Source organism: Notechis scutatus, chromosome 2, assembly GCF_049901735.1.
Source record: "Notechis scutatus isolate UNSWTSFEM ecotype Mainland chromosome 2, rNotScu1.2, whole genome shotgun sequence".
In the NCBI taxonomy this organism is placed as follows: Eukaryota; Metazoa; Chordata; class Lepidosauria; order Squamata; family Elapidae; genus Notechis; species Notechis scutatus.
Genome location: NC_142010.1, coordinates 63,834,144 through 63,860,783, shown reverse-complemented (window position 1 = coordinate 63,860,783; position 26,640 = coordinate 63,834,144). Strand labels below are relative to the sequence as shown.

At 37.3% G+C, this 26,640-nt stretch overlaps 1 protein-coding gene across 1 annotated transcript in view; it reads right to left on the bottom strand.

Annotated features, from left to right (window-relative positions):
* Positions 1-26,640, bottom strand: part of DNAH1 (dynein axonemal heavy chain 1) — a 225,215-nt gene that overhangs the window by 50,969 nt on the left and 147,606 nt on the right. Inside the window, exons 40-46 of the mRNA XM_087954929.1 lie at positions 21,728-21,886; positions 20,092-20,193; positions 9,549-9,689; positions 9,092-9,252; positions 3,530-3,687; positions 3,190-3,363; positions 1,040-1,078 (exon numbers count right to left, since the gene is read on the bottom strand). Of these exons, the coding sequence (XP_087811055.1) occupies positions 1,040-1,078; positions 3,190-3,363; positions 3,530-3,687; positions 9,092-9,252; positions 9,549-9,689; positions 20,092-20,193; positions 21,728-21,886 (934 nt within the window). The remainder of the gene's footprint in view (positions 1-1,039; positions 1,079-3,189; positions 3,364-3,529; positions 3,688-9,091; positions 9,253-9,548; positions 9,690-20,091; positions 20,194-21,727; positions 21,887-26,640) is intronic.

The window sequence follows — 26,640 nt, the reverse complement described above, 5'->3', positions numbered from 1 at the left end:
TGCTTCATTGTGAGGGATGAATGTTTGTTGAAAAAAGAGAAAATTTACATTTAAGAGCATCCTTCTGCCCTCTTTGCATAGGGAAATGAGTCCTGGTATTAGGAGAAAGAATAAAGCAAATTGAAATGCAATGGGAATGGATTGAGTGTGTGTGCTAAAACAAAAGAAAAACAAGAAAGGATGGATGCTGAAGAAGAGTGCACTGAATATAAACACGAGGAACATATGAAAGAAGTACCTTAAGATGGTTTACTCATAAAGAGAAATCTCTTGCAGATATTTTAATGCAACATTGCTGCTGCTTTGTCACGCTGTTATTGGGACAGAATGGGGCAACTTGGTGTGGCCAACTCTCTGCAGACAACTCGTCTTGGCCCACTGGCCCAGTTGTGCCAAGTGAGGCAGCCTTTTGCAATTGACTGATGGTGATTTTGTCAATGCCAATAATGTTCAAGTTGTGCTCCAGATGTTTTGAGATTGCACCAAAAGCATGTCATACTATAGGTAGTGTCTTAGCTTTCTTTTGCCATAGTCATTCTACTTCTATTTACAGGTCTTTCTATTTTGTGATTCTCTCTCTTACTTTCTCTTTTCTCTTATCTCCGGGTATTTCAACATCCATCACCCAGATTTACTTGTCTTTCTTTTCAACAATTGTTAAGTCTGGGGTATTATATGACAAGTGCTTGTCTGCTTGAATACTTAATTCTCAGAGCACTTTAGCTTCTTCATATTTTATTATTTTGTCTGTTTTGTGATCCCGCTAGTACTTGTTTATAGGCAAGTGATATCTCTTGCAGATATTTTAATGCAACATTGCTGCTGCTTTGTCATGCTGTTATTTATAGTCAGTCTGCAATTTTATATTTATATATTATAATTATATTACTATTAACTATTGTACACAAACTCCTTGCTTTCCTCTAATAAAGTCCAAATCTGAAGGACACCACCCAAATTTTAAAAATAAGTAAATGAAAAAGTATATTTCTAAAATGTATCACTAATATACTGGAAATTAATATATTAAATTACTTACGGACTGGCTCTCTGTAACATATTTCTCCTAGTTTTCCAGCTAAAAATCAAGAAAAAAATTAGTATGTTTATTATTTTTTTTTACAAAAAGTTCCATCTTCAAAATAGAAAGGAGGGGGGAGTTATTTTGCCCCAAGGACACTCTGCCTTGGTAGGAAACTTAATGATCCTATCTGGAAAGTTGATTTTTCTCTTGGTTCTGCTCTTGTTTTGTCATGTATCCCAATATTTTTCAGCTTTTTGGGTTTAAGCAAGCTCTTCTTCAGTTTCAGCCTACAACCTAAGTCTGTTAGAGAAGTAAAATAGACTATTTAGCCAATTTTTTATTATTTCAAGCAAGCTTTGCAAACCCTGTTGAAAGAAGTTGTTCAGACTGATAGTTTTTTCTTTTTACAGCTCCAATTTCTGATCTAATAGAAACAGAAGCAATGGCATACGGTTGTAGAAAGCTTCCTAGGTAACAAAGTGCACACTAGACATAATGAAAATGTAGAGGAAAACATTTGCTGAATGGGAGCAAAATAATTTTTATCACTCCAGGAGCTATGATGCTCAGAGGGTACTATAATTTTTAAGTGCTTTTTTTTTTTTTTTTAAAGTAAAATAAAATCTTTTACTGGCTATCTGGAGAGAGTTTTGAAAAGTTTATAATAGGATTTTTTTATTTTATTATTTGTATCCTACCTTTATTAATTTTTACAAATAAATTAAGATGGCAAACATATGCACCTTCTTGCTTCTATTTTACCCACAAAAACACCTTTCAGTGCTCTGAAGCCAATGGAAGCAAAGATGATTACAGATTGGTTTCAAACACATTTGTGTGAGATTAGGGAGTGAAAATAGAGTACAAACTGTGCCAGGTTGAAGTGTCCTCTCCCTCATAAAGATATTGTTTATCTTGTACTCACATAGACATGCCAAATTTATTTATTTAAATTTATGGATTGCCCAACTCCAGGGAACTTTTCTCAGGGAATGGCAGGAATCCGGATGCAATTGTCTTCTACGGGCAATCAATTTTCCCTCCAAAAAGGAAAGGAGGTAGCTTCAAAAACTGTTTGCTCTTGATGCTGACTCAATTTTCTTGACCCGTTTTATTTCTCGGACAGCTATGGCTGCAGTCTTGTGGGCTAGAGAAGGCATAGCAAAAGTCAGAGTTCCCCCGCCAATGGCCTGAAGAGGAGGCTTTTACACCAGCTTGCAAAAGGATCTTGTCATGCTGTTCAGGCAGGGGTGGGATTCAAAAATCCCAGCAACAGGTTCTCTGTCTGGTTGCCGGGTGGGCGTGGCCATGGTGGGCGTGACCTACTGGAACTTCATTTTTTTGCCTACTGCAGGCTTTGGAGGCTTTTCTTGGGCCTCCGGGAGGGCGAAAACGGCCTCCCCTGGGCTCTGGAGGCCCTCTGGAAGCCAGAAGCAGGCCCATTCTGAACTTCCAGAACTTCTGGGAAGGCCGTTTTTTGCCCTCCCAGAGCAATCGCACAGATCCTGCATTTACCTGCATCCAAAACGGGCCATGTGGAGACGCCTGGGAGGGGCGGGGAGGAGTGGGTGGGGCCAGCCTGTCGGTTCAGCTACAGGTTCAGTGAACCATATGTAAATTTAACATCCAGTTCACTCGAACTGGTCCAAACCAGCCGAATCCCACCCCCTGTGTTCAGACCTTACAAATGGAAGAATGTGGGAGGACTTTTAATGACCACCTAAATACATTGTGCAGCTAGCATAAGCTTGGGAATCCAGGGAACTTAAACATCTTTTTCTTACAGTATATAAGATGCACATATCTCTACACATCCCTCTTGAGGAGGGATTTCCTCAAGTACATAAAAACTTGAAGTTCTGTAAAATGTTGTATTTTTCAATGGTCTGATTTTGCCTCTCACTCAGGCAATATACAATAAGAATGCTGGATAGACAATCTAGCATTTATCTGGCAGTATCTGACAGTATTCTGGAAAAAAAGATAACAAATAGCATATGACCACTTCGTAGATTCTATTATGATTTCACTGTCTGCCCAAACAGGACTAGCAGTCCAAATAACAATCTCTTGGAACAACAGGATATACCTCTCTAAAGTTACAGATCACCTAATAGGAGAGATAAGAAAGAAAAAGAGAAAGAACCCTGCTTCACATAACCCACCCATCCAACTGCCAAGAATATTGGAGAAGATTTTCTTCTTGCTGCTGTCCTCCATCTCAGTGAATGAGAGATAGTTGAAGTGGCGCATGAGGCGTGGTGTAACTGCATTTCTTCCTCCTCCTGGTGGTCCCATGGCACCAATAAAGTTAAGATCCACTAATTTCTTAAAGGTACCTGAAAATGAGAAAAAACATGCCCAGGATGAAACATTAACATTAAAACACAGACCCCCCCCTCAACAGACAGAAATATAAGTGTACCAGTGCAGCTTTAAAACTGACCTTCCTGTTCTGAAAAACAGTGTTTTGTACAGAAACTAGATAAAGAACTTGTATCTTACCAATTTGTTTCCTATCGTACCAGCCTTTATGATCCATCCACTGCCGAAGAAGCTCAATGGGTGGCTGGGCACCATAGGTCTCTAAGGCTGGCATGTTCAGATCATCAATGAAAAAAATGAAATACCGGCCGAGTGGGGGGCCAAAAACTCCCTTACGCCTACATTTAACACAACAAAAATAAAAATTACTGGCTGGAATACATGATACATGATAATCCTTGTTGGAGATGTATTTATTTATGAAATATATATATTGATATATATTGTATCTATTCTATACCATATATAATGTATATAGTATTAAATATTATTTAATAAACCGTCAATATTATGTTTAATATTTATTTAATATATTCTTGGCAGTGTACATAAGACAAAAAAATTAAAAACATTCATGGTTAAAATTAAACAACAAACAATCATAAAACCCTTCAACTAAATGAACAAAACAACAAAAATGAAACTAAAAGGGTAAACGATGGTGTGGCCTACGACCTTAGGAGAAGACTCTCCAACAGAATTCATTTTCCTGAAGTCCAACAAAGTTGGGACTAGCCTGATATCTAATGGCAGACTGTGCTGCTATGGGTCTGCTGAATTACTGATATATGCTCCCAGTGCTAACAGTAAGAATTTATTGTAAGTGAAAAATGATTTATTGGTCAGATACTTCACACATCTTAGAAGAGTTCTTAGTACAGATTTTCTACAGTTCTCCCACATTACTTAATAACACAATGCTCCTCAGTATGGTAGGTGTAAGTTATATTCACAGTTTCACAGAAATACATGTTGTACAAATGTACTCATAAACAATTAATATCATACAGTATATAATGTTGTTTGAGTGTACATCCATAATCATGCGTTCTTATCACTATGTGATTTGATTAAAAAACAATTCTGAACAGTAAGAAATAACGTTATAAACTCAGTGATAATTATTGATATAATGGGTAGGCATTCCAGGGGCTGCATTTCTCCAATATTCTTTCCCCATATTATTATTAATTATTACCCAAAATTGTTTTATTAAGCAATTTAATCAACGTACTATCTCAACAAACCCACCATGCCAGTAAAAAAAAATCCAATACCAAACCACAACCTAAAGAAAAAAAAATCCCCACCAATGAACCACAAGACTCCTGCATATGCTTTATGTGCTTTGTAACTCTAAACGTTAATGAAAATTCCATCAAATGTTCTCTATGTGAAAAATACGCTCATCATGACTGCCTGGTATTACCCAAGCAAATGACTCAATTCCTAGAAACATCCAATTATGCATTTCCATTTTTCTGCCCACCATGCAAAACCAAACTGGACAAACATATAGCCATTTTGAAAGAGTTGCCTCCATAGAAACAGGAATTTCATCCCTTGACACCATAGTAGCATCCCTGGACACTTTAAATGAAAGATTAGCTAACCTTGGGAAAAAAAAAAGAAGACACAACACAAAAACCTGAACATCCAATAGCTACAAACCAACAACTGCAACCTAATCCAATAGCTACAAACCAACAACTGCAACCTAATCCACACAAAAACATAAATCCAACCAATAATAATATCCCAATCCTCATCAGAGAAGCTGTCGAGCGTGAACTAAAGCATCCTAACGTCATCTTATTTGGTCTAGAGGACATCAATAACAATGATGATATCACAATTGTCCGCAACATCATCAGTGACTATCAAGCATCAACCATCTCCCCTGATGAAATACTTGACATTTCCCGCATTGGCCGAGAGCTCAAAAGCAGAGACGGCTCTGTGGCCCCATGCTTCTGCAGAGTCATTTGCAAAAATGAATTAAGCAAACATAAATTCATTTATACAATAAATTCACTTGCCAAAAACAACAACAACCATAAAAACCTTTGCTCTCGTCCTGACTTAACCTTACAGCAACGTGCCCGCTCCCGTATACTACGCACAGAACTCAAAAATCGTCTAGACAATGGAGAGAAGGACCTGTACATTGATTACCGTGCAGATTGTATCAAAAGAAAGTCACAACCCACAACAAAGCATCCAACCCTACTTCAACCAATCCACCATCACCCAAGACTAGGCACGCACGCCCCCAACTACCTCAATTCAAACTACAACTGACCTTAAATGGAAGCCTCTCAATGCAAGAAGCCTTGTAAATAAAATACCTGAATTTATCCTGTTACTAAATAAAGCTAAATTCGACATCATATTTGTCTGTGAAACATGGATCAACACATCTCTCCCTGACTCCATTACCTCAGTAAGAGACTAGCATGTTTACCGATCAAATCGTGAAATCTGTAGAGGAGGTGGTGTTGCTATGTTCTATAAAAAGTCCTTACATCTAAAAAGCATCCAAGTTACCCAGGAGCTTGCTCTTCCTGAGATCATTATCTGTGAACTGACCTTAAATATCACATTTCGGTTCTTACTATGTTAACAGAGCCCCTGATTATGACATTGAACATGTAAACAAGCTAAATACACTACTAACATGGGCAGCATCCTGCCCACACGCTTTTATCTTTCTTGGTGACTTCAATCTACCTCATATTAACTGGACCCTTAACGAATGTACAACTGAACCCACACATGCAACCTTCTACAATGCTGTAACAACTAGTAACCAACAATACTAGGCTTAAAAACTGCCTCGATCTCATCTTCTGCAATAGTTTGAATTCAATTTACGGAATACAAATTAAAGAACCCTTTTCCAACAGTGACCACAACATGATTGACTTTTGTCTCAACATGCGCCCACACAAAAATCATCACAATGACAAAATCCCCAATTATAACTTCAAAAAAGGCAACTATGATCTTATAATTAACGATCTCTCTTCCCTTAATTGGCAATTTCTATTCACTGGATGCAATACTGTTGAAGACCATTACAACATATTCTTACTAGAAATCAAAAGAGCCATCAAACTATATGTACCAATAACAACTCCCAAAACCAGGAAAAACATTATCCATAACAATAACGAAGCTTCAATCCAAAAAGAAATTACTTTGGCGGAAAAACAAATCTGGTCATGTTACCAACTTCAAAAGCCGATACAAAAATCTATGCCACCAAATAAAAACTGAATGCACTAATTATCACATTAAACAAGAGGAAAACCTTCTACGCACAAATTCCACCCGCACTTTCTACAATTTTGTAAACAACAAACTAAAAGACTCAAGGTCCACCCCGCCCCTGAAAGGACCTAATGGTAAAGACTGCAACGATGACACCATCAAAGCAAACCTCTTTAACACATTCTTTGGCTCAGTATTTGTAAACAGCAATGGATCAAGCCTTCCTAGTCAACTACAATATCTAATACATATCGATTTTACAGAAGACAGTGTTGAAAAAACACTGCGCAATCTAAAACCATCTCTATCTATTGGACCGGACGGAATAAGTACCTACTTCTTAAAAAAGCTATCCACTGCCATAGCCGAACCTCTAAACATAATCTTTGAAAAATCTTTCAAGAGCAGCTCCTTGCCAAAAGTATGGTCACAAGTCACAGTCATCCCCATCTTCAAAAAGGGAGACCCCAGCCTAGTTGAAAATTACAGACCAACCTCCTTATGCTGCGTCACCTTAAAGTCATGGAATCAATTATTAACCAATCCATTATCTTCCACTTAGAAACAAACTACCTACTCTCTAATAAACAATTTGGTTTCAGGAAAAAACTATCCTGTAATCTGCAACTCTTACACTGCAAAAACATATGGACTACACAACTCGATCAGGGCAAAGCAATAGATGCAATCTACATAGACTTCTATAAAGCCTTTGATTCAGTGGTACACAACAAACTACTACTAAAACTAAAATCTTATGGTATCTCTGGACACCTGCATAACTGGATAGAAGCATTCCTGTCAAACAGACAACAAATGGTCAAAATTGGGAGCGTCCTATCAAATTCTGTACCTGTCAACAGTGGTGTCCCCCAAGGCAGTGTTTTAGGACCAACTCTCTTCATACTATACATAAATGACTTCTGTGATCATATTAAGAGCAACTGCATTCTCTTCGCTGATGATGTAAAGCTATTCAACACCACAGACAATTCTACTACCCTCCAAAAAGACCTTGACTATGTATCAGAATGGTCAATCAAATGGCAACTTCAAATCTCAACAAATAAATGCTCTGTCTTACATATTGGCAAAAAAAAATATATCAGAAAATAAAATACAGGCTAAATAATCAAGACATTGTTGAGGATCCAAACTTTGTCAAGGACTTTGGAGTACTCATCTCTAATGATCTAAGTGCTAGAGCCCACTGTAACTGCATAGCCAAAAAGGCATTAAGAGTTGTTAACCTAATCCTACGTAGCTTCTTCTCTGGTAATATCACACTACTAACTAGAGCACACAAAACATTTGCTAGACCTATACTTGAATACAGCTCATCAGTCTGGAACCCATATCATGTATCTGATATTAACACAATTGAAAAAGTCCAGAAATATTTCACAAGAAGAGTTCTCTGCTCCTCTACTCATTGCAGAATACCTTATGCCACCAGACGTGAAACTCTAGACCTAGAAAACCTAGAACTACGCCACCTCCGGTCTGATCTAAATATAGTATATAAAATCGTACATTGCAATGTCCTACCTGTAAATGAATACTTCAGCTTCAATCATAACAATACAAGAGCACACAATAGATACAAACTCAAGGTAAACCGCACCAAACTTGACTGCAGAAAATACGACTTCAGCAACAGAGTTGTCAATGTCTGGAATACTCTACCTGACTCGGTGGTTTCTTCCCCAAACCCCAAAAACTTTAACCTTAGACTGTCTACTATTGACCTCACCCACTTCCTAAGAGGCCTGTAGGGGGTGTCATAAGTGCCCCAATCATTCCTACCGTCCCTGTCCTATTGTTTCTTTTTATTTTTCTTATAAGTATCTATCTCATGTATTCAAAACTGTGTTTATTCTTATACCTGTATCTTGTAAGCAATTGACAAATCAAATAAATACTAAACTCCAAGGTTTATTTTTGCCACAGATCACAGGAGAAGTCATTCCTTAACATTTTGTTTCTTACTTCAAGCTTTTAAATTATAGGTAGATCTCCACTTAGAACCATTTATTTAGTGACTCTTCGAAAGTACAACAGGACTAAAAAAAGTAACTTATGACTATTTTTCGCACTTGCAAACCATTGCAGCATTCCTATGGTCATGTGACCAGCATTTGACTGCAGTGTTTATGCAGTGTCCTGATCATCTTTTGCGACCCTCTGACAAGCAAAGTCAATGTGGAAGCCAGATTCACGTAACAACCATTTTCCTAACTTAACAATCACAGAGATTCACTTAACAACTATGGAAAGAGGCAATAAAATAAGGCAAAAGTCACAAAACTGTCTTGATTAGCAATGGAAGATTTGGAGTTAATTGTGGTCACAAGTTGTGGATTACCAATATGCATTTTAGCAGATTTGGAAAGCAAAGTCAACCAATATATGCAAAAACAAATAAACTAAACAGGAAGAAAATTAGAGAATTGTTTTAAGACAGAGTACCTTTTATCCAGCTTGCTGTCAATGAGATCTTGGGTTTGGTTGGCTGAGGTTCGAGCAGAGAATACCAGAAAATGGCTGATATATTCTAATGGTAGGTTCTTCAGAAGTTTGTCTGCTATAGTGAGTGTTTTTCCAGTTCCTGTGGGACCAATACAAAGAACCTATATAAGGAAAAGGAAATTGTAATTATTGTGGGTACATTTGCCAAATATACTTTTTTTTTCAAATGATGCTTAATTATAACTTTTTTGCCCAGTAAAATTCAGATAAAACTTGGGAAACATTAAATAACTTTTCAATTACAATGCCAAAAAGAATGTGAAGAATAATGTACTAACAGTAGTCATGTTTCTGGCTGCTTGAGAAAAGTGCTCCCAATAGTCTAATTGTGCAACAGAATGCTTGCATTGGCATGACACTAAATTGTACCTATTTTAAAATCACGACACATACATACCGGTTTGTGATTAGTCAGTAACATTTCTAAAAGGCATGCCATTTGGACAGTGTTCATTGTAGGTACAATAATATCACAATAGCTGGTATCAGGCGCCATCTTAAACTCTGTAGAAGAAGTCATCCAATTCTGCCAGCATACCTAAGAGAGATGAAGGTACTGATGAAAAAGAGAGATTATATGGTTTAAATCAGTGGTTCTTAACCTTTTTGAAAGAATCGCCCCCTTGAGCCATTGAGGAAGTTATCATCGCCCTCCTCCCCCAACATAACCTCTCAATCACAACACAGGGAAATAATACTTCAATTTATGCAAACACGTTTTTTGTTTTCTTTAAAATTGTCATCAGGACATATCGATGCAAATAATTTATTTCCAGTCTTTTTCCCATATCTCAACTGTGTGAAAAATTCTGATGCCACTCAACACTTTACTCCCAAACTTCGTGATACAAGTATTTCATTATTACCTTATTTATTCAAGACACTTAAATGCAATGACCACTGAAAATAAAATTCAATTGCAAGAAAATGAAATGCCCGAAAAAAACAGTTACATTTAATGATTTAATTACAAGTGAATTTTAAGACGCAAAAAGACATATAAAAAGGGCATAAGAACAAACCGCAATGCGGGAACTAAGAATTTCAAGACGAAAACTCTGAAACTAAATTAAGATTAGAGGAAAATATATATTCATGCACACTGTAAAAAGGGTTAAAAAGACACAAAGAAAAATTTTACAGAACATTTTAAAACACAGTTCAATCCACTAATAGTGAGTGATCTGATGTTTTTGTACGACAGATATACAGCTATTCACTGTACGAAAAAAGTCTCAAAAGTGTCCCCAAAACTTCTCATTCCATTGCTCCCATATCACCCCCCCTTCCGTTCCTTTGCCCCCATGTCACCCCTTTTCATTCCATCGCCCCCCTGAAAAACAAAATCACCCCCTAGGGGGCGATATCGCCTAGGTTAAGAACCACTAGTTTAAATTATCCTGTATCTCAGTGATCCCCAACCTTTTTATGCCGCGGCCCAGTACCGGCATCAGCTGGGCGCCCGCGACCCAGTCACCCGGCATTAGCTGGGCGCCACCATCTTTTTGATGAAAAAAAGTGCTTCCGGTGAGCTTTCTGCCCGAAAAGCTCACCGGAGCACCCTCATCAAATGGCGCGCCAACAACCAGCGCCCGGTAGGACTTGTTCCGTGGACGGTGCAGTCCGTGGACGGACCTGGCTGTATCTGATATAGGCTTGCAAGTTATTACCCTTCTAATTGCTATTGTGCCATTTGAAAAATGATTGGCCCTCATCAAATTAATATTAATCATAATAAGCCCAACTGGAAGAGGGCTGTGCTGACTCTTCCCGAAATATTGCTTCATCCAAACTGAGGATTTCTTGTCAAAGAAGATTTGGATTTGCTGGGGGTGCAGGGAGATAAAATTTAGATGGGACATGGAAATGGGAATGGATGGATGAGTGACTTTACTTTAAAAACGATCCTCCTTCCAGTATACTTTGAAAATGAAATCACGACAAGATATATTTTGGAGACAAATGCCATCCGGAGCACTGTTTTTGATGCCATTAGCACCCATTAGCACAATCTTCACAGCTCAATCAAAGAGACAGGAAGAGATGGTAAGTTTCTGAGGCTCTATCTCCACTTCCCCTGAAACAAGCAAACAATCAACAACACAATCATTATATCCTTCTCATGAACTATCAGAATTACTCCTTCAATTTTATACCCACACATATGAATGCAGGTGCGCCGATACCACTTGGTATCTATCAACACTTCCTCCTTCACTGGTGAAATCTTGTGAGGTATGTGATTAAACCAAACAAAAAGAAAGGGAAGGAATTAGAGAGATATGCACATTGATTGAAATATATCCTTAGCAGTAATGAATGGAGGCTAGTTCTTAATAGCTATTTTATAATTAGCAAGCCATGGCTTGCACGCTGCCTCCAGCCAACAGCCCCTCTCCCTCCCTCCCCCCCTCTTTTCCCCCTTTTTTCAGCAGCTGGGAAAGATTGTAGTGTTAAAACTATGTAGTCAACTGCCGTGTGATTTCTTTCCCTTGCTTTCCCCTTTATTTTTGCAAAACAAAAACAGGAATTAGAAAGAATAACAGTACAAGATGATCATTTATTTTACTTTATTAAAATTTAGAATTGTTTATTTGAAATGCTGCACAGCCCTGCCCTACTAATTATTGCTTCTACTGGTAGTTATAACGGACTCATTTTTATTTTCAGAAGATTTTCCAGTAACAATTTGAAAATAAATTGAACTTGTACTCTGTACCTTAAAAACCTGATAGGGAAAAACAGTGACATTTTTGTATAAATGCTATGCTATTTTAAATTTAATAAAGCCCATTCTATTTTTTTTTTAAAAAAATGGACTACTTTGGAGCAATGTGTATTGTTTATGAATATAATTAAACCTTTCACCAGCATTGTAGTAAACATATTTTAAAAATTAATTTAACAAGGCAATAGGCCAATATGATATGTGAAGAGTGTTGAGGTAATTCCCCATTAGGAGAATGAGTGTACACAAGGAGATGTAGTGAGAGTGAGTGGTGAGGAATAACACACACCCAGCACACAGATACACTGTATAGTAAAATGTAGGTTTTTACTTCTAATAAATGATTAAGCAAAGTTCAACAAGCAGTCCAAGTCATACATGGTTAAAACAGTCAGTTTTTCAGTCCAGGGATAATCCAAATATCAAAGTCCAGTATCATAAACAGTTCAGTAACAGACTTACAGCAATCCAAGAAGAACGATGATCAGCAACAGTAAATAGGGAAAAATTCAGGAACCAAAAAACAGTGAACATCAGAACATAGACCAACTAGCAACTAGCAACAACAGGACAGGTTTCTGGCTCCATCTTATGGCCATTTGAGGAACCACACCCAATTACAATTTTAGCATTCTTTTAAAGAGACAGTATTAAATGTCTATCCTGGTTTATATATTTCCAACCCAACTGTTAGGTGACTATCAATTCCTAACCAAGAGTTTTTGACGAGAATAATAAAAATTGAATTTATTTCAAAAATCCTGAATTTTTGACCTTAGGAATATGGTATTATGTAACAAATACAGATCATTTTTCCCATTAGCATAGCATCTTTTAAAGTCACTCAGTCAATATTGTACCAAAATAACAGTAAAAAGATTTCTATTATTTCATTTATGACTGGATAATACTGTAAGACTCGCTTTAAGAGTTGCTTTATGGTGAGATAGGTGGCAAACAAATTAAATAATTTCTGGAATAATGTCTGGAATACTCTACCTGACTCTGTGGTTTCTTCTCCAAACCCCAAAAACTTTAACCTTAGACTGTCTACTATTGACCTCACCCCTTTCCTAAGAGGTCTGTAGGGGGCGTGCATAAGCACACCAACGTGCCTACTGTCCCTGTCCTACTGTTTCCTTTTATTTTTCTTATATGTATCCATTTCATGTATTCATAACTATGTTTATACTTATACCTGTTATCTTATAATCGCTTGGCAAAATAAAATAAATAAAATAAACTAAAAATAATAAATAAATAAATAAATGAGGAGATAGTCATTTTTTCCTTTTACAAGTCTATTTGCTATCTGTAAGTCTATTTGTCCTAAAGTTTGGAACTCCCCAAAAAAGTTACATATGACCACAGAGGGCACTTCCACATGGTTGTCCCAAAGGTGCTTTTTCAAGAGGCAACTGGACTTTGAAAGTTGAGAAAGTCCAGTTGCCTCTTGAAAAAATCAACTTTGGGACAACCATGACCTGGATGACTGAGAATCTCCATAGACACTTCCACATAGAGTTTTTGCATTACTCCAGCATCATATCAAAACTTTTGTGATCTCATACTGTCATATGTGCCTGGCAGATGTGTCTATTTATTCCCAGCTCAGCTGCAATATATGTGAAATCACACATCTGAAATGCTGAGGCTTATCCTTGGGCCATTTCTTCACCATCAGTGGCCTTTGCTTTACCCCAGTTCTTGATTTCTGGTCTTAACCTAGCCTTTCCTTTCCAACAGAGTTTAGCCACCAGAGCACCATGCTGAAATACTACAATTTCACTGATAAGCAACCTGTCAAAGGTGTATTGCTAATCAAATGCATATAAAATATACCAAAAATGTGGATGGGAGATGACATTGTTTGAATCATGTAAACTTTCACTCTTCTGTTGAAGGGGACCTTGATTGGTTCATGGTCTTTTTTTCAGTTTGGAAGCTGATGGTATTAGTCAGGGGTGGGATATCACAGGGTTAACTACCGGTTTGGGATTTACGAGGTTCGGTGATTTATGATGTGCTTCCTTGCATGCTGCCAGCCGCACCCCTGTAAATCATCATTAGCACGCTGCATGCAGAGAAGCAACCTTTGAAACAGCCCTCTTTTCCTGCTTTTTTAACTGCAGCTGTGCCTTGTTTGGCAGCTGAAGTTGAAAAATCAGGAAATAAAGATCAGGTAAGAGCCCGGGTGGCTGGGTGGGCAAAAACATCAGCAGACATAGAACCGATTCTATGTCTGCTGCTCTTCAGGGCTACCGGTTCTACAGAGGTGGACAGAACCAGTAGAAACCCACCCCTGGTATTAGTTCATTGTTTTTAAGAGGCTGGGGAGTGAAAATGGTAGTGATATGTAACTGTCTGCAGTCTCACTAATTTTGACAGTGAGGTCTGATAGTTATTTAGTTATGCTCAATGTAGGTTTTTACAACCATTTACTTGTTCTGTCATTTATTGCTGGTACTGAAGTTGAATTTTTAGTTGTGATTTGGCACTAATGCAGAGGTGCTATTCGACTGGTTCGCACCTATTTGGGTGAACCGGTAGCGGTTATTTGGCATGGGTCGCCGAACCGGTAGCAATCCCTGGCTGGCCACGCCCCCAACCCAGTCACCTGGTCACTCACTGGTGATCACTCTCTTAGCTTTCTGTTCCCCACGTCCTCTTTCGCCCCGGGGAAAAGGAAGAAAGGCATGGACGCTGCAAGTTTCACTTTCCCCATGTGAGTTAAAGTGCTGGAGTGAGAAGGAGTGCGGTCTGACAGAGGGGGTGGGGGTGAATTGAGCCTTGGAGCACTTTTGTAATGTAAAAGAAATGCATTTTGGAAGCAGGTCTTTTAAAAACTTCTCCAAGGATTCCCCATGGATGCTGCAAGTATCGCTTTCCCCTTGTGAGTTAAAGTGCTGGAGTGAGAAGAGTGCAGTCTGACAGAGGGGTAGGGGTGAATCGAGCCTTGGAGAAATTTAAAGGAGCTGCTTCAAAAATGCTTATCTGTTAAGTGTTCTCTCTCTCTCTCTGTGTGTGTGTATAAGAAAGAAAGAAAGAAAGAAAGAAAGAAAGAAAGAAAGAAAGAAAGAAAGAAAGAAAGAAAGAAAGAAAGAAAGAAAGAAAGAAAGAAAGAAAGAAAGAAAGAGGAAGGTAGAGAAAGAAAAAAAAAAGGAGGAGAGAGAGAGATAAAACTCTGTGCTATTATTTTTAATTGTTCCATTATTTATCATGTGTTAATATTTTACACTGTCCCTACACCTAGAGTGATTTTTCTGCCTTTCTTATGACCAGGGCTACCACATATTTTTCAAGGTTTACATGCATTCAATGTCTATAGTCCAGAGCATAAAATACACATGTGTTTAACAAGAGTTGAAAGGGACCTTGGAGGTCTTCAACTCCCAGCTCAGGCAAGAAAACTGAGGATGCCAAACTCTGAGTAGAAATCCTGGGAAAGGTGTCAGAATTATATTTAGAAGGGACCTTGGGGGAACCCTATACCATTTCAGAGAAATGGCTGTCAGTCTTTTCTTAAAAACTTCCAGTGATTGAGCACCCAGAACTTCTGGAGACAGGCAGTTCCACTGGTTAATTGTTCTCACTGTCAGGAAGTTTCTCCTTAGTTTTAGATTGCTTCTCTGTGTCCAGTTTCCATCCATTGCTTCTTGTTTGCATTCTGCTTCTTTGGAAAATACATTGTCCCCCTTTGTTTGTGGCAGCCCCTTAAAAGCCTGTTGCCTATCCCACTCTTGAGTAAAGCATGTGAGCCATTTCCTCCTTTCAGTGGTCCATGAAAGTATATCTATAGTATGCAGATAATAAAGTCAAAAAAGGTCAACAACATTTTTACAGAACTATAGATAAGTTGAGGCTGGGTGACAAGGAATGGCTGGGAGGGGAACGGCCAAGTGAGGCACCCCTTGATGTCAGTGACATTGAGTTGGCCACGCCCACCCAGTCACATGACCACCAAGCCATGCCCACCCAGTCATAGGACCACCAAGCATGCCCACCCAGTCACATGACCACGAAGCCACACCCACCCAGTCACAAGACCACAAGCCATGCCCACCAAATAAGCCACGCCCACAGAACCAGTAGTAAAAAAAATTGAATTCCACCACTGCACTAATAGCTTATTTTAAAAGGCGTTTCCTTTATTAGTTAAAGCCATTTGCGTTTGTTTTGGTACTTTCACTTGTAGACTCAGAAATCTTTTTCCAGCTCCTTTTCTCTGACTTAAGACACCTGCACCAACACACATACCTATGATTAAATAACATCCAAGCACTTTTTCTCAAGGTAGCATTCCAACTTTGTGAGAAGATGTGGACCAGTGATTCTCAGCTCAGAGTAGGCAGTTGTATAAGCAATCAGCAACCATTCAACTTCAAGGTCCTGAAGCATCACAGCAAGAATCCATTAATGCCTGAGAGAGGCAGGGATTTGCACCTTTGTGCATTAAAGAGGCACTAAGACATATAGATAGTATGGTAGCAGTGGAAAATTAACTATTTTGTTTGGCTTGATTCTTGTTTGCAATCAAAATTCTTAACTAACCAAATGGAGACTGTGGGCCTATTGCTAACAGCAGTCTGGAAAATAGATTTAACTATGTAAAGTTAGAGATTTATTACTGAGTTTTGGTTGGAGGAATCAAATGCTGAAAATTCACATTTCCTTAAAAGTGAAAACAATTGTGCCTTTCAAAATTTATAATCTTTTAAAACTTTACTAATTATACAGCATTTGCCTGACAAGCTACGATTAATATTCTTAATTTAAAATTTGGGGAGAAAATATAGTAGTCAAAAAAATAGGTTACCAATGGTTATTCAGAAAATTCATATCAAAGCTGATTCTTAACAAGGCCTTCAACATTGGGAAAAATGGCATATTACCCTAAAATATATATTTTTACCCTAAAAATATGGTTTTTCTCTACAAATATTCAAAATACACATTTGTAGTTCATTATTGTACCACTTTCCATAACCATTTAAAACAACAATACACATACAAAATATTTTTTGCTGGTTAAGTTTATGGAAATATATGCATTATGCAATTTTATCTACTGGTATTGCAAAGTTAAATGTTCTGATTTTATGGTCATAATGGTAGTGAGAAAATTATTTTTGGACTCCAGCAGATAAAGTACTCTATGAAGCTGTGAACACACTCAATTGATTTTTTTTGAATGATTTGAAACATGGCCACAGTGTTAAAAATTCCATACTCTTGATTTGAGAATGATGTTTGAACCTCTGAAGAATTAATCTCAAAAAGTATATTATATGATTATGAATGAAGTTAGAGCAATAATTTATGCATGCCTGAATAGGGCAGATTATTTGCTCTTTAGGCACTAGAATATGTAAATGACTTGGAATGTGTGTGTGTGTGTGTGTGTGGGTGTGTGGTATTCAGCTTTGTTTGGGTATTTTCCCACTTCATTATAGTTGTGCTTTTAAAGTTGTAGTGACGTTTCAGCAGAATCTCATCTGCCATCATCAGGCTTGTGTATTGTGTTTGTCTGTGAGTCAGGCTTTCACAGCCATTTCTGTTTTAAATTTGGTGCTAGAAACGGCTGTGAAAGCCTGACTCACAGACGAACACAATACACAAGCCTGATGATGGCAGATGAGATTCTGCTGAAACGTCACTACAACTTTAAAAGCACAACTGTAATGACGTGGGAAAATACCCGAACAAAGCTGAATATCATACATATATGCACACACAAAAAATCAAGTAATGATCATCAAGTATGATAGCTTGAGGAAAGAATAAACATTGCTTTGTAAGCTTTCTTCGTAATGGAAGAAAAATATTCATATTTTAGTCACAATATTAATGTGAACAAATGATCTTCTGGGTAGATCATGGATATAAATCAAATATATATATTAAAAACATATATTAAATAAACTAGTTTTAAAAAGGGGAAAAGGAGGATCCAGGAAACCACAGGCCAATCAGATTCTAGATTGATTGGTTCAGTGGTGGGATTCAAATTTTTTTACTACCAGATCTGTGGGCGTGGCTTGGTGGGAGTGGCAGGGGAAGGATACTGTAAAATCTCCAGTCAGAGGTGGTATTTGCCAGTTCTCCAAAATACTCAGAATTTCCGCTACCGGTTCTCCAGAACTGGTCAGAACCTGCTGAATACCACCTCTATATTGGTTGATTCTAGAGCAGAAAACACATTGATCAACCTGAGAGAATCTTGAAAACAGTGAAGTAATTAACAAAAGTCAGCATGAATTTGTCCAGAAAGATCTTGCCAAACTAATCTTATGTCATTGTTTGATATGTTAACTTTCTTAATAGATGTTCAGATTGCTGTAAATGTAATATAATATTCTTTGATAAAGAGAACTTATTCCTTTTAATAAAATTTATTAGTGGGAAAAGGTGCTACCAGATTTGTTCTAAGCTTTGGCTGTCATAGACTAACATGGTTCTCATGTTACATGACTGCACTAAAGGATTTAAGTACCCTATGCAATGATGATTACAAACTTGCTACATGGAGTCCTTGTGCTATTACTACAATTGGGATCAACAACATCAGCATTAAGCAAGTCATCACATAACTGTGATGGGCGTATGACTTTACTTCTGCCATGGTCATTGAGTGAATCACCCATGGTCATTCAGTAAGACATCAGGTGACTGAAAGTTGCAATTTTGGTGTCAGCTTCTCCATTGATTTTGCTTTGCAAATCTATTAAGGTTACCAGAGATAGCAACGTATCTGTTTTAACATTGATCTAATAACCAATTTTATTGTCCTTTCTTTTACTTTGAATAATCTTGATCTTTAGTTCCTTCAAACAACGTCCTAAAACTTAATTTCTTTTCATTTTTTAATACTTTCTCATAAAATTCTTCAAAGCTTTAACATGCCTCTTTAGTAAATCTAATATAGGAAAATTATTCAGGTCACTCTCTTGATTTGTTATTTGTATATCTCTTTTAATTATTAAGATATGTCAGTTTCTTTTGTATGTCCAGTGTAACATCTTTTTCCATATCATTCTTGTAGTCATTTTAAAAATCACTTTCAAATCAGTCAAAATATTGTTGGGTAAATCTTGTTTCTCGTTCATAAAATCTTTTAAACATAGTCTATCAATATAGGCAGATACTCTTAAAATTAACTTTTGAGTCCATTATTCAAAAATATCCTTCAATATGTCCAATGTTAAAATGTTTTGCTTCACTCTATATTAGTAAGTCAAATGTAACTGTTCCTAATTGTAATCTTGAGTTCTTTCTAGTTCCCTCTAGTGTCCAACGTTCAAGTTACCATTCAAAACTTACCTTATGCTGTATAACTTCTCAATCCAAGGTTTCCTAATAGTCAAAAAGCAGTTCAGAAGCAATTTCTGAAATTGACTAAAAAAGGAAGTATGCAAATCCAGTGTCCCTTTGAAGTGTCCACAATGGTTGAGCAAGATACCTTTTTCCTTGTCTCTCAGAGATCTAACTGCACGCCCCCTCCCGAGATCTAAACACACCGCCCACTGTTCTGCAGTCTCCCCATGAGGAGCAACTGTATGGAAAACTTATGGGTGATCTCAAATTCTATCATTGTCCAGAGAGGCATTACAGAGAACTGATGTACTTGCTACAGACTTAAATAAAGAATATGCATAATCTGATATACAAATAGCCGTCACTTACTGATCATAATCACAACTGGCAACTCTGTTCTAAGCGATCCAATAACTAAGTGAAGCATCACATGACTGTGTTGGATTTAGGCTTTTAGTTGCACTATGGTCAATAAATGTATCACTGTAGATTGCTAAGCACAATAGTATGTGACCATGACTTGAACTTCTGGCCACTTCTACACTGATTTTTCTTGTAGAAAGCTGGCTGTGAAGATTGGAAATGGTGATTAAATGCATGCAGGATGCTGTAAGCATCAACAAATGTACATGGTTGTAAAGTGTCCAAATTGCAGTCATGTGACCAAGGGGATGCTTCAATGGCCAGAAGTCCAAGGACCTTTAAATCTATTTTTTCAGCATTGTTATAAGTTCAAATGGAAATCAAACAAGGCAGTTAATAGGTGAGAACTACAGCTACAGCCCTTTTGCAAATTAATTTGAGAGAAACAATTTATTAGCAGATGTAGTAACCTTATATAACCTTATATAACCCATTTGTAAATAAATAAAATTAAATAAAATTATAAATATACCACCTCTACAATATCTTCATCCTCATCTTCTTCAATACTACTAATTCCAGCATCATCCAGTTTATAGTCATAAACCGTCCCTTTTTCTGGGAATAATAGTTTAATCTATGGAGTGAAAACATGATGAGTAGATATAAGTGTGGAGATAACATTAGAGTGATTCCATCCAATTTATCTTCCAAAATGATTCAGAAAGAAATTACCATATTAGTGATATCTGACAGATAGTTGGCCTGGCAATAATGAAATACATAGGTTCCAGTAATGTACAACATCTTTCTTTAAGCTGTTTCTCTTATATGAAGCAAAGATTCAGAAAAAGAGCAGATGATGTAAGATGTCTTACCAGGAACAAACAAGAAGAAAAAGAATAAGAAAACCTAAAGACCTGGCTGGACAGAAATAAAAACCAGAAACTAAAAAAAGAAGAAGAAGAATAAATCAGATTGAACTCCGAGGAAAAAACTGCATAGCTCTACAAGAGTGACAATAGACAGACAGAGATTAAAAGAACAAATACAGAAACAAGCAATAAATAAATATTTTGGAGGAATAGAACAATATGAAAATATATTGAAAGTGAACTTTAAGGAATATAGTATAGATAAATAGATGGCTAAAATAGAAAATAATCTTATTAAAATTCATTTCTACTTTCCAATTTCTTTAATTTATAAGTTTTCCTTTTGTAAAATAAAATTTCTCCACCCCAACCATGGAAGGAAGATACAAAAATCCAATTAATTGTTCAGGTTTCCAGCACTGAATATTTCTGTTGCAGCTCCCATCCTCTGGAATCAGAGGTAAGGATTTCTCTCCTGGGGTTCCCGAAAGCTTTGAAAACCTGGTTTGGACCTAGGCTGGAACTTAATGTTTACTACTGTATTTGTTCAGTGTTAACCTACGCTGTTTGATTTAATATTTTTTTATATTTTATTTCTTTATTTCTTTACTCTGAAATTTATTTGCCACCCATCTTGTGTTCAATGGCTCTGGACAGCATACAACATAAAAGCATTAAAATAATAAATTACAAAACAATACAGCAGATACAATTTTTAACCAAATGGCAAAGGAGGTAGACACATGGAAAATAGGTTTTAATTAGTCAACCACCTTCAGTGTGAATCTCCATCATTGGGTCTCCAAGCCATCTAGCAGAGCCAGGTCTTAAGGCTGCTATGAAAAGTCAAGAGGGTATAGAAGGAACCTCAGGGGTAGGAGCCATGGCAGAGAAGGCTCTTCTTCTGGATCCTGTTAGCTGAAATTCCTTGGCTGATGGGATCCGCAGCATATTGCCTCTGCCAGCACAGGTGGGGTGGGCCAATCCCATCAGGGTGAGAAGCTCCTCAAGAAGTTCCTGAAGCATAGCCTGGACTCATGCCATGCAGGACTTTAAAGGTGATAACTAACATCTTGAATTGCAAACCAACAATCAGTGCAGTATTTTAGCTGTCTTTATAACAGCTCTAGTTTTATATGCTGCCCAGAGTTCACTGCAGTTGGACAGCCAATGAATTTAAACAAACCAACAATTGTAATACTGAGTCTGGGTCAAACTGGTTATTGGTGGTTCAAAAAAGGGAATCTGTGCAAAGTGCCATTATGAACTGATGATAGCCCTTTCCCATTAACTTGCCTTCTCATCTGACATCTTCTTTCTTAACCAATTACTGAAGGCGATTCGACTTTGGGCATCTCCAGTTGCACCAACACTCCAGATCAAAGCAAATATGAACCAGGATTCTATCAGTTCACCAATACGGGCTGTCTTCTCTGGAGGCATTTTTTTCATTCCCTGAAGAATCAATTAACAAAATATACTTAATTCTAAAACTTCTCAAATATTCAGTATTTATGTTTGATTTATTAACGTATTCCATTTCTATCCACCTACCTTGCTACTCAAAGTAAATATTTCACTCCCTATTTCTTTTAAGCAATCTAAAATAGACATACAATTAAAATGGACACTAAATTAATGAACAATTATCATCATAATCTGGAGCCATTTCAATTGGGTTTATGGCTGGAAGGTTACTAAAACTGCTTTGACATCTTGGTTGATGAACCCATGCTAGAAAATAGATGAGAGGAAAGTATGGTCCTGCTTGTTCTTCTGAACTTCTTGGTGGCTTTTGATACCATTATCTATAATGGATAATTGCCCTCTGCCCAAATGATTTAAATAGCAAGCAGAAGTACAGAATTAACAGTTGAGATTGCATATCTACTGTATGAAGAACAGTAATATGTTCATTTGACAATATATAGTCAAAAGGGGGCTACTTAGCAATGGGAAATTCTTTGTGAAGAGATTTAAGTACTCCCAGCACACCTTGTGTTTTCTAAAATTCCTCAACAGAAAATGCCAACGTCTTCACATGTCTAAAGAATTGAATACCTATTCTAATGAGTTGTCAGAGTAGGAAAAAGTTGGCAATATAATTTCCTCATTCAAATGAAAACCATAAATACCTTTGATAGAAAGTAAAAAATTAAGTAAAATGCCACCCTATTTCAATTAAGGATCATAAATGGTGAGTTTCCCCCTTGCAGGAAAAAAACTACAGAAAAGCTTCAAAAAGGAAATACTGGTAAGGGTGATACAGAAATGTTAGTCAGACCTTTTAAAAATTGCTGGATGACAGGAATATTGTATAATTGGAACACAAATAGCTGAAATGGACAGAAGATAAATCCATAAAGAAGAAATTGCTTAAACCTTTACAATAAAAAGATAAGGAACACTTACACTACAACCACAGATTCTGCCGATAATGATTCCTCTACATCATGAGTAAAAGTAGGAAGGGTGCCATGTTGACATCCCAATTTCAGGCACGGTGTTCAATGTTAGCATGTGGGGGAAGGGCTCTAGAATTTCCGTACAGGATTTGGTTTGGTTTTGTGGTTTAAATGAGTTTCCAAATAATTATGTTTTTTTTTAGGCTTAATGGAATTCTTTTTAATTTGTTTGCTGCCAAAGTTTCTTGAGTAGATGGGTAGTTATATAGATTGGACAGAGAAATAAATATATGTGGCTTTGTAAGATATAAATATATGTGGCTTTATATGTGGCACTAATGACTTTTGGGCAGCCTGAAAGACAAAAGCAATCCTACTTATTGCCAATCCGGCTGTGTAAGGTTCAAGATTTAGATGAGATAGATTCCTGTGATTTATCACAAAGAGATATGGAATTCCAGATGGCGTGAATAGGAAAAACCGAGACCTCTATTTGTGATATTTCATAGGACTCTAGCCTCTTTCCATTAGTATTTATCTACATGAAACTGCTGGGTGAGATCATCTGCTAGTATGGAGTGATAATCACTATATAGATGATAATCAGATATACAAGCCTACTCCTTGCTGACTAGCCGAGGCCACCTGGATTCTTTTATCTAGAGTTTGTGGGGTTTTGCATGGGAAGTATAGTCTTCAGCCCAATCCTAGTAAGATTTTGTTGATGTTAGGATCTCTTGGATCCCAGGACCTTCCTTGTGTAGTTCTGGATATGGTCTCATTCTTCCAGACAGAACTGCTACACAATTTGGACTGCACAAATATAATTTTCTTGGATTGGGAGACACTCACAATCGCTCAGATCTTACTCATCTTCTGGCTAGACTTTTGATAATATAACTGTTTCCTTTCTGGAGAAGTTTCTGCCGGCCGTCGTTAGTTTTTTTTTAATGGAAAAACTTGTTGGTTCCTCAACAGTTTCCTCAACAGTTTCCTCAACAATTTAGGCAATGTGGATGGAATGTGATAATCAAAGGTTGAAGAGGGAAGTAATAATCTGATCCACAGAAAGCTGATTTCAGCAATAGTTCCTGATTCCTTCTGCCACTCTGAGACTCTCACATACTGAAGCCAGCTGAAGAAGGCCAAGACTTTGGCAGAAATATTATGAAAGATCTAGAACACTTGAAGCAGGTATATCCAACCTATATATCCTTGTCTTTCTGTGCTAAGACAGCTAGCCTTATCCCTCTGTGGAAACTGCTATAAATTGATCACAGTTGAGGAAACCCTTGATTGGATTCTCAGTGCAAGGTAGAACTGGATACTAGGAAACAGATAAAGGAGAAAACAGCTCTTTTGGAGCTCCAATTAATGTATGAAAGAACAATGTGTGTGTGGGGGGGGGGGATTGAAGCAATAACAAATGTTGATGAATGGCAAAATTTAATAAAGGGAACTAACAACATGTGTACATGTTACCATTCAAACTATGCAGCAACTTCCCCTCCCAATTTCTCTTTCTCTTTCTTTCTTTCTTTCTTTCTTTCTTTCTTTCTTTCTTTCTTTCTTTCTTTCTTTCTTTCTTTCTTTCTTTCTTTCTTTCTTTCTTTCTTCTCTCTTTCTTTCTTTTCTTTTATTTATTTTATTTTCAATTGCTTACAAGATAATAAATATAAGTATAAACATGAGTAAGGATACTGGAAATAGGTACGAATAAATGGGGACAATAGGACAGGGACAGTAGGCACGATTGTGCACTTATGCATGCCCCTTACAGACCTCTTAGGAATAGGCTGAGGTCAATAGTGGATAGTTTGAGGTTAAAGGAGTGGGGGTTAGAGGATGTAACAACAGAGTCAGGTAGTGCATTCCAGGCATTGACCACTCTGTTGCTGGAGTCGTACTTTCTGCAATCAAGTTTGAAGCGGTTTACATTGAGTTTGTATCTGTTGTGTGCTCTTGTATTGTTATGGTTGAAGCTGAAGTAGTCATTGACTGGTAGGACATTGTAGCAGATAATTTTGTGTGCTACGCTTAAGTCCAACCATAGGCAGCGTAGTTCAAGGTTGTCCAAGCCCAAAATCTCAAGCCTGGTGATATAGGGTATTGTGTTGTGAGCAGTGGAGTGTAGTACTCTTCTTGTGAAATACTTCTAGACTCGGTCAATTGTATTAATGTCTGATATACAGTTCGGATTCCAGACTGATGAGCTATATTCGAGTATTGGTCTAGCAAAAGTTTTGTATGCTCTAGTTAGCAATTCAATATTTCTGGAGGAGAAGCTTCTTAAGATTAGATTTACAACTCTTAATGCCTTTTTGGCAATGCTGTTATAGTGAGCTCTGGCACTTAGGTAATTTGATACGAGTACTCCATGGTCCTTGACAGAGTGAGGATCATCAACAAGGTCATATCCGCCTAGTTTGTATTTGGTGTACTGATTTTTTTAAGCAATGTGAAGGACAGAGCATTTGTTGGTTGAGATTTGGAGTTGCCAATTGTTTGACCATTCAGACACATAATCAAGGTCGCTTTGAAGGACAGTAGCATTGTCGGTGGTGTTGAATAGTTTTACGTCATCCGCGAAGAGGATGCAGTTGCTTATAAGGTGATCGCAAAGGTCATTTATATAGAGTATAAAGAGAGTGGGTCCTAGAATGCTGCCTTGGGTGACACCGCTGTTAACTGGAGCAGGGTTTGATATTGCGCTCCCTATTTTTACTATTTGTTGCTTGTTTGACAGGAATGCAGCAATCCATTGATGAAGGGATCCAGAAATGCTATAAGAGTTTAGTTTTAACAGTGGTTTGTCATGTACCACTGAATCAAAGGCTTTGCAGAAGTTTATGTAAATCACGTCTATAGCTTTACCCTGGTCAAGTAGAGTAGTCCATATGTTTTTGCAGGGTAGGTGTTGAAGATTGCAGGACATTTTTCCCCAAATTGTTTTTTGGAGAGTAGGTTGTTTGACACTAAGTGGAGGGTGATGAATTGGTTAATGATTGATTCCATGACTTTGCACGTGACACAACACAGTGAGATTGGTCTGTAGTTTTCAACCAGGCTGGGGTCACCTTTTTTGAAGATAGGGATGACCGTAGCTAAGGACCATAGGTTCGGTAAGGAACTGGTTCTGAATGATATTTCATATATAATGCTTAGGGGTTCCGATATGGCAGAGCTTTTTGAAGAAGTACGCAAATAATTCGTTGGGGCCAATAAATAGGGATGGTTTTAGGTAATGTAGTGCCTTTTCTACATTATCTTCTGTAAAGTGAATATGGAAATATGTAATATGTATTGTGTAAAATCAATATGTAAATTACATGATCAGTTGCTATGATGAGGCCTTGGGATAAGTATGTGAGAGAATATTGTGTTGTGAAAGTGCTTAAGGAAAACTTCTATACAACTGCAAATAGGAAATGCCTGAGGGGAGATGGAGGCATTATTAACTGAAAACAAGCTTCTTCAACACTGACCACATATAAATTTTGTCAGTCTCTTGAGATTCTTTAACAGAACAAGAACCTCCAGATGAATTAAGAAACTTACAGAAGCAACAACAGAGATTAATGCTTGAGAGGAATTGTGAAAGATTCAGTACAATCTAAACAAGTAAGTGTCAACAAAATGACAATTGGGAAATTCTTTTATTGCAAAAAGAAATGCCAATTCCTTGAGCTGCGATATATAGTCAGCCAGAGGGTTGTGGTTTTTTTGTCTTCTTAAATAACAGAAATTGTTAAGATGTTATGTCTTTAACAATTCCCAGGGCCTCACCCCTGAGGCACCTGGTGG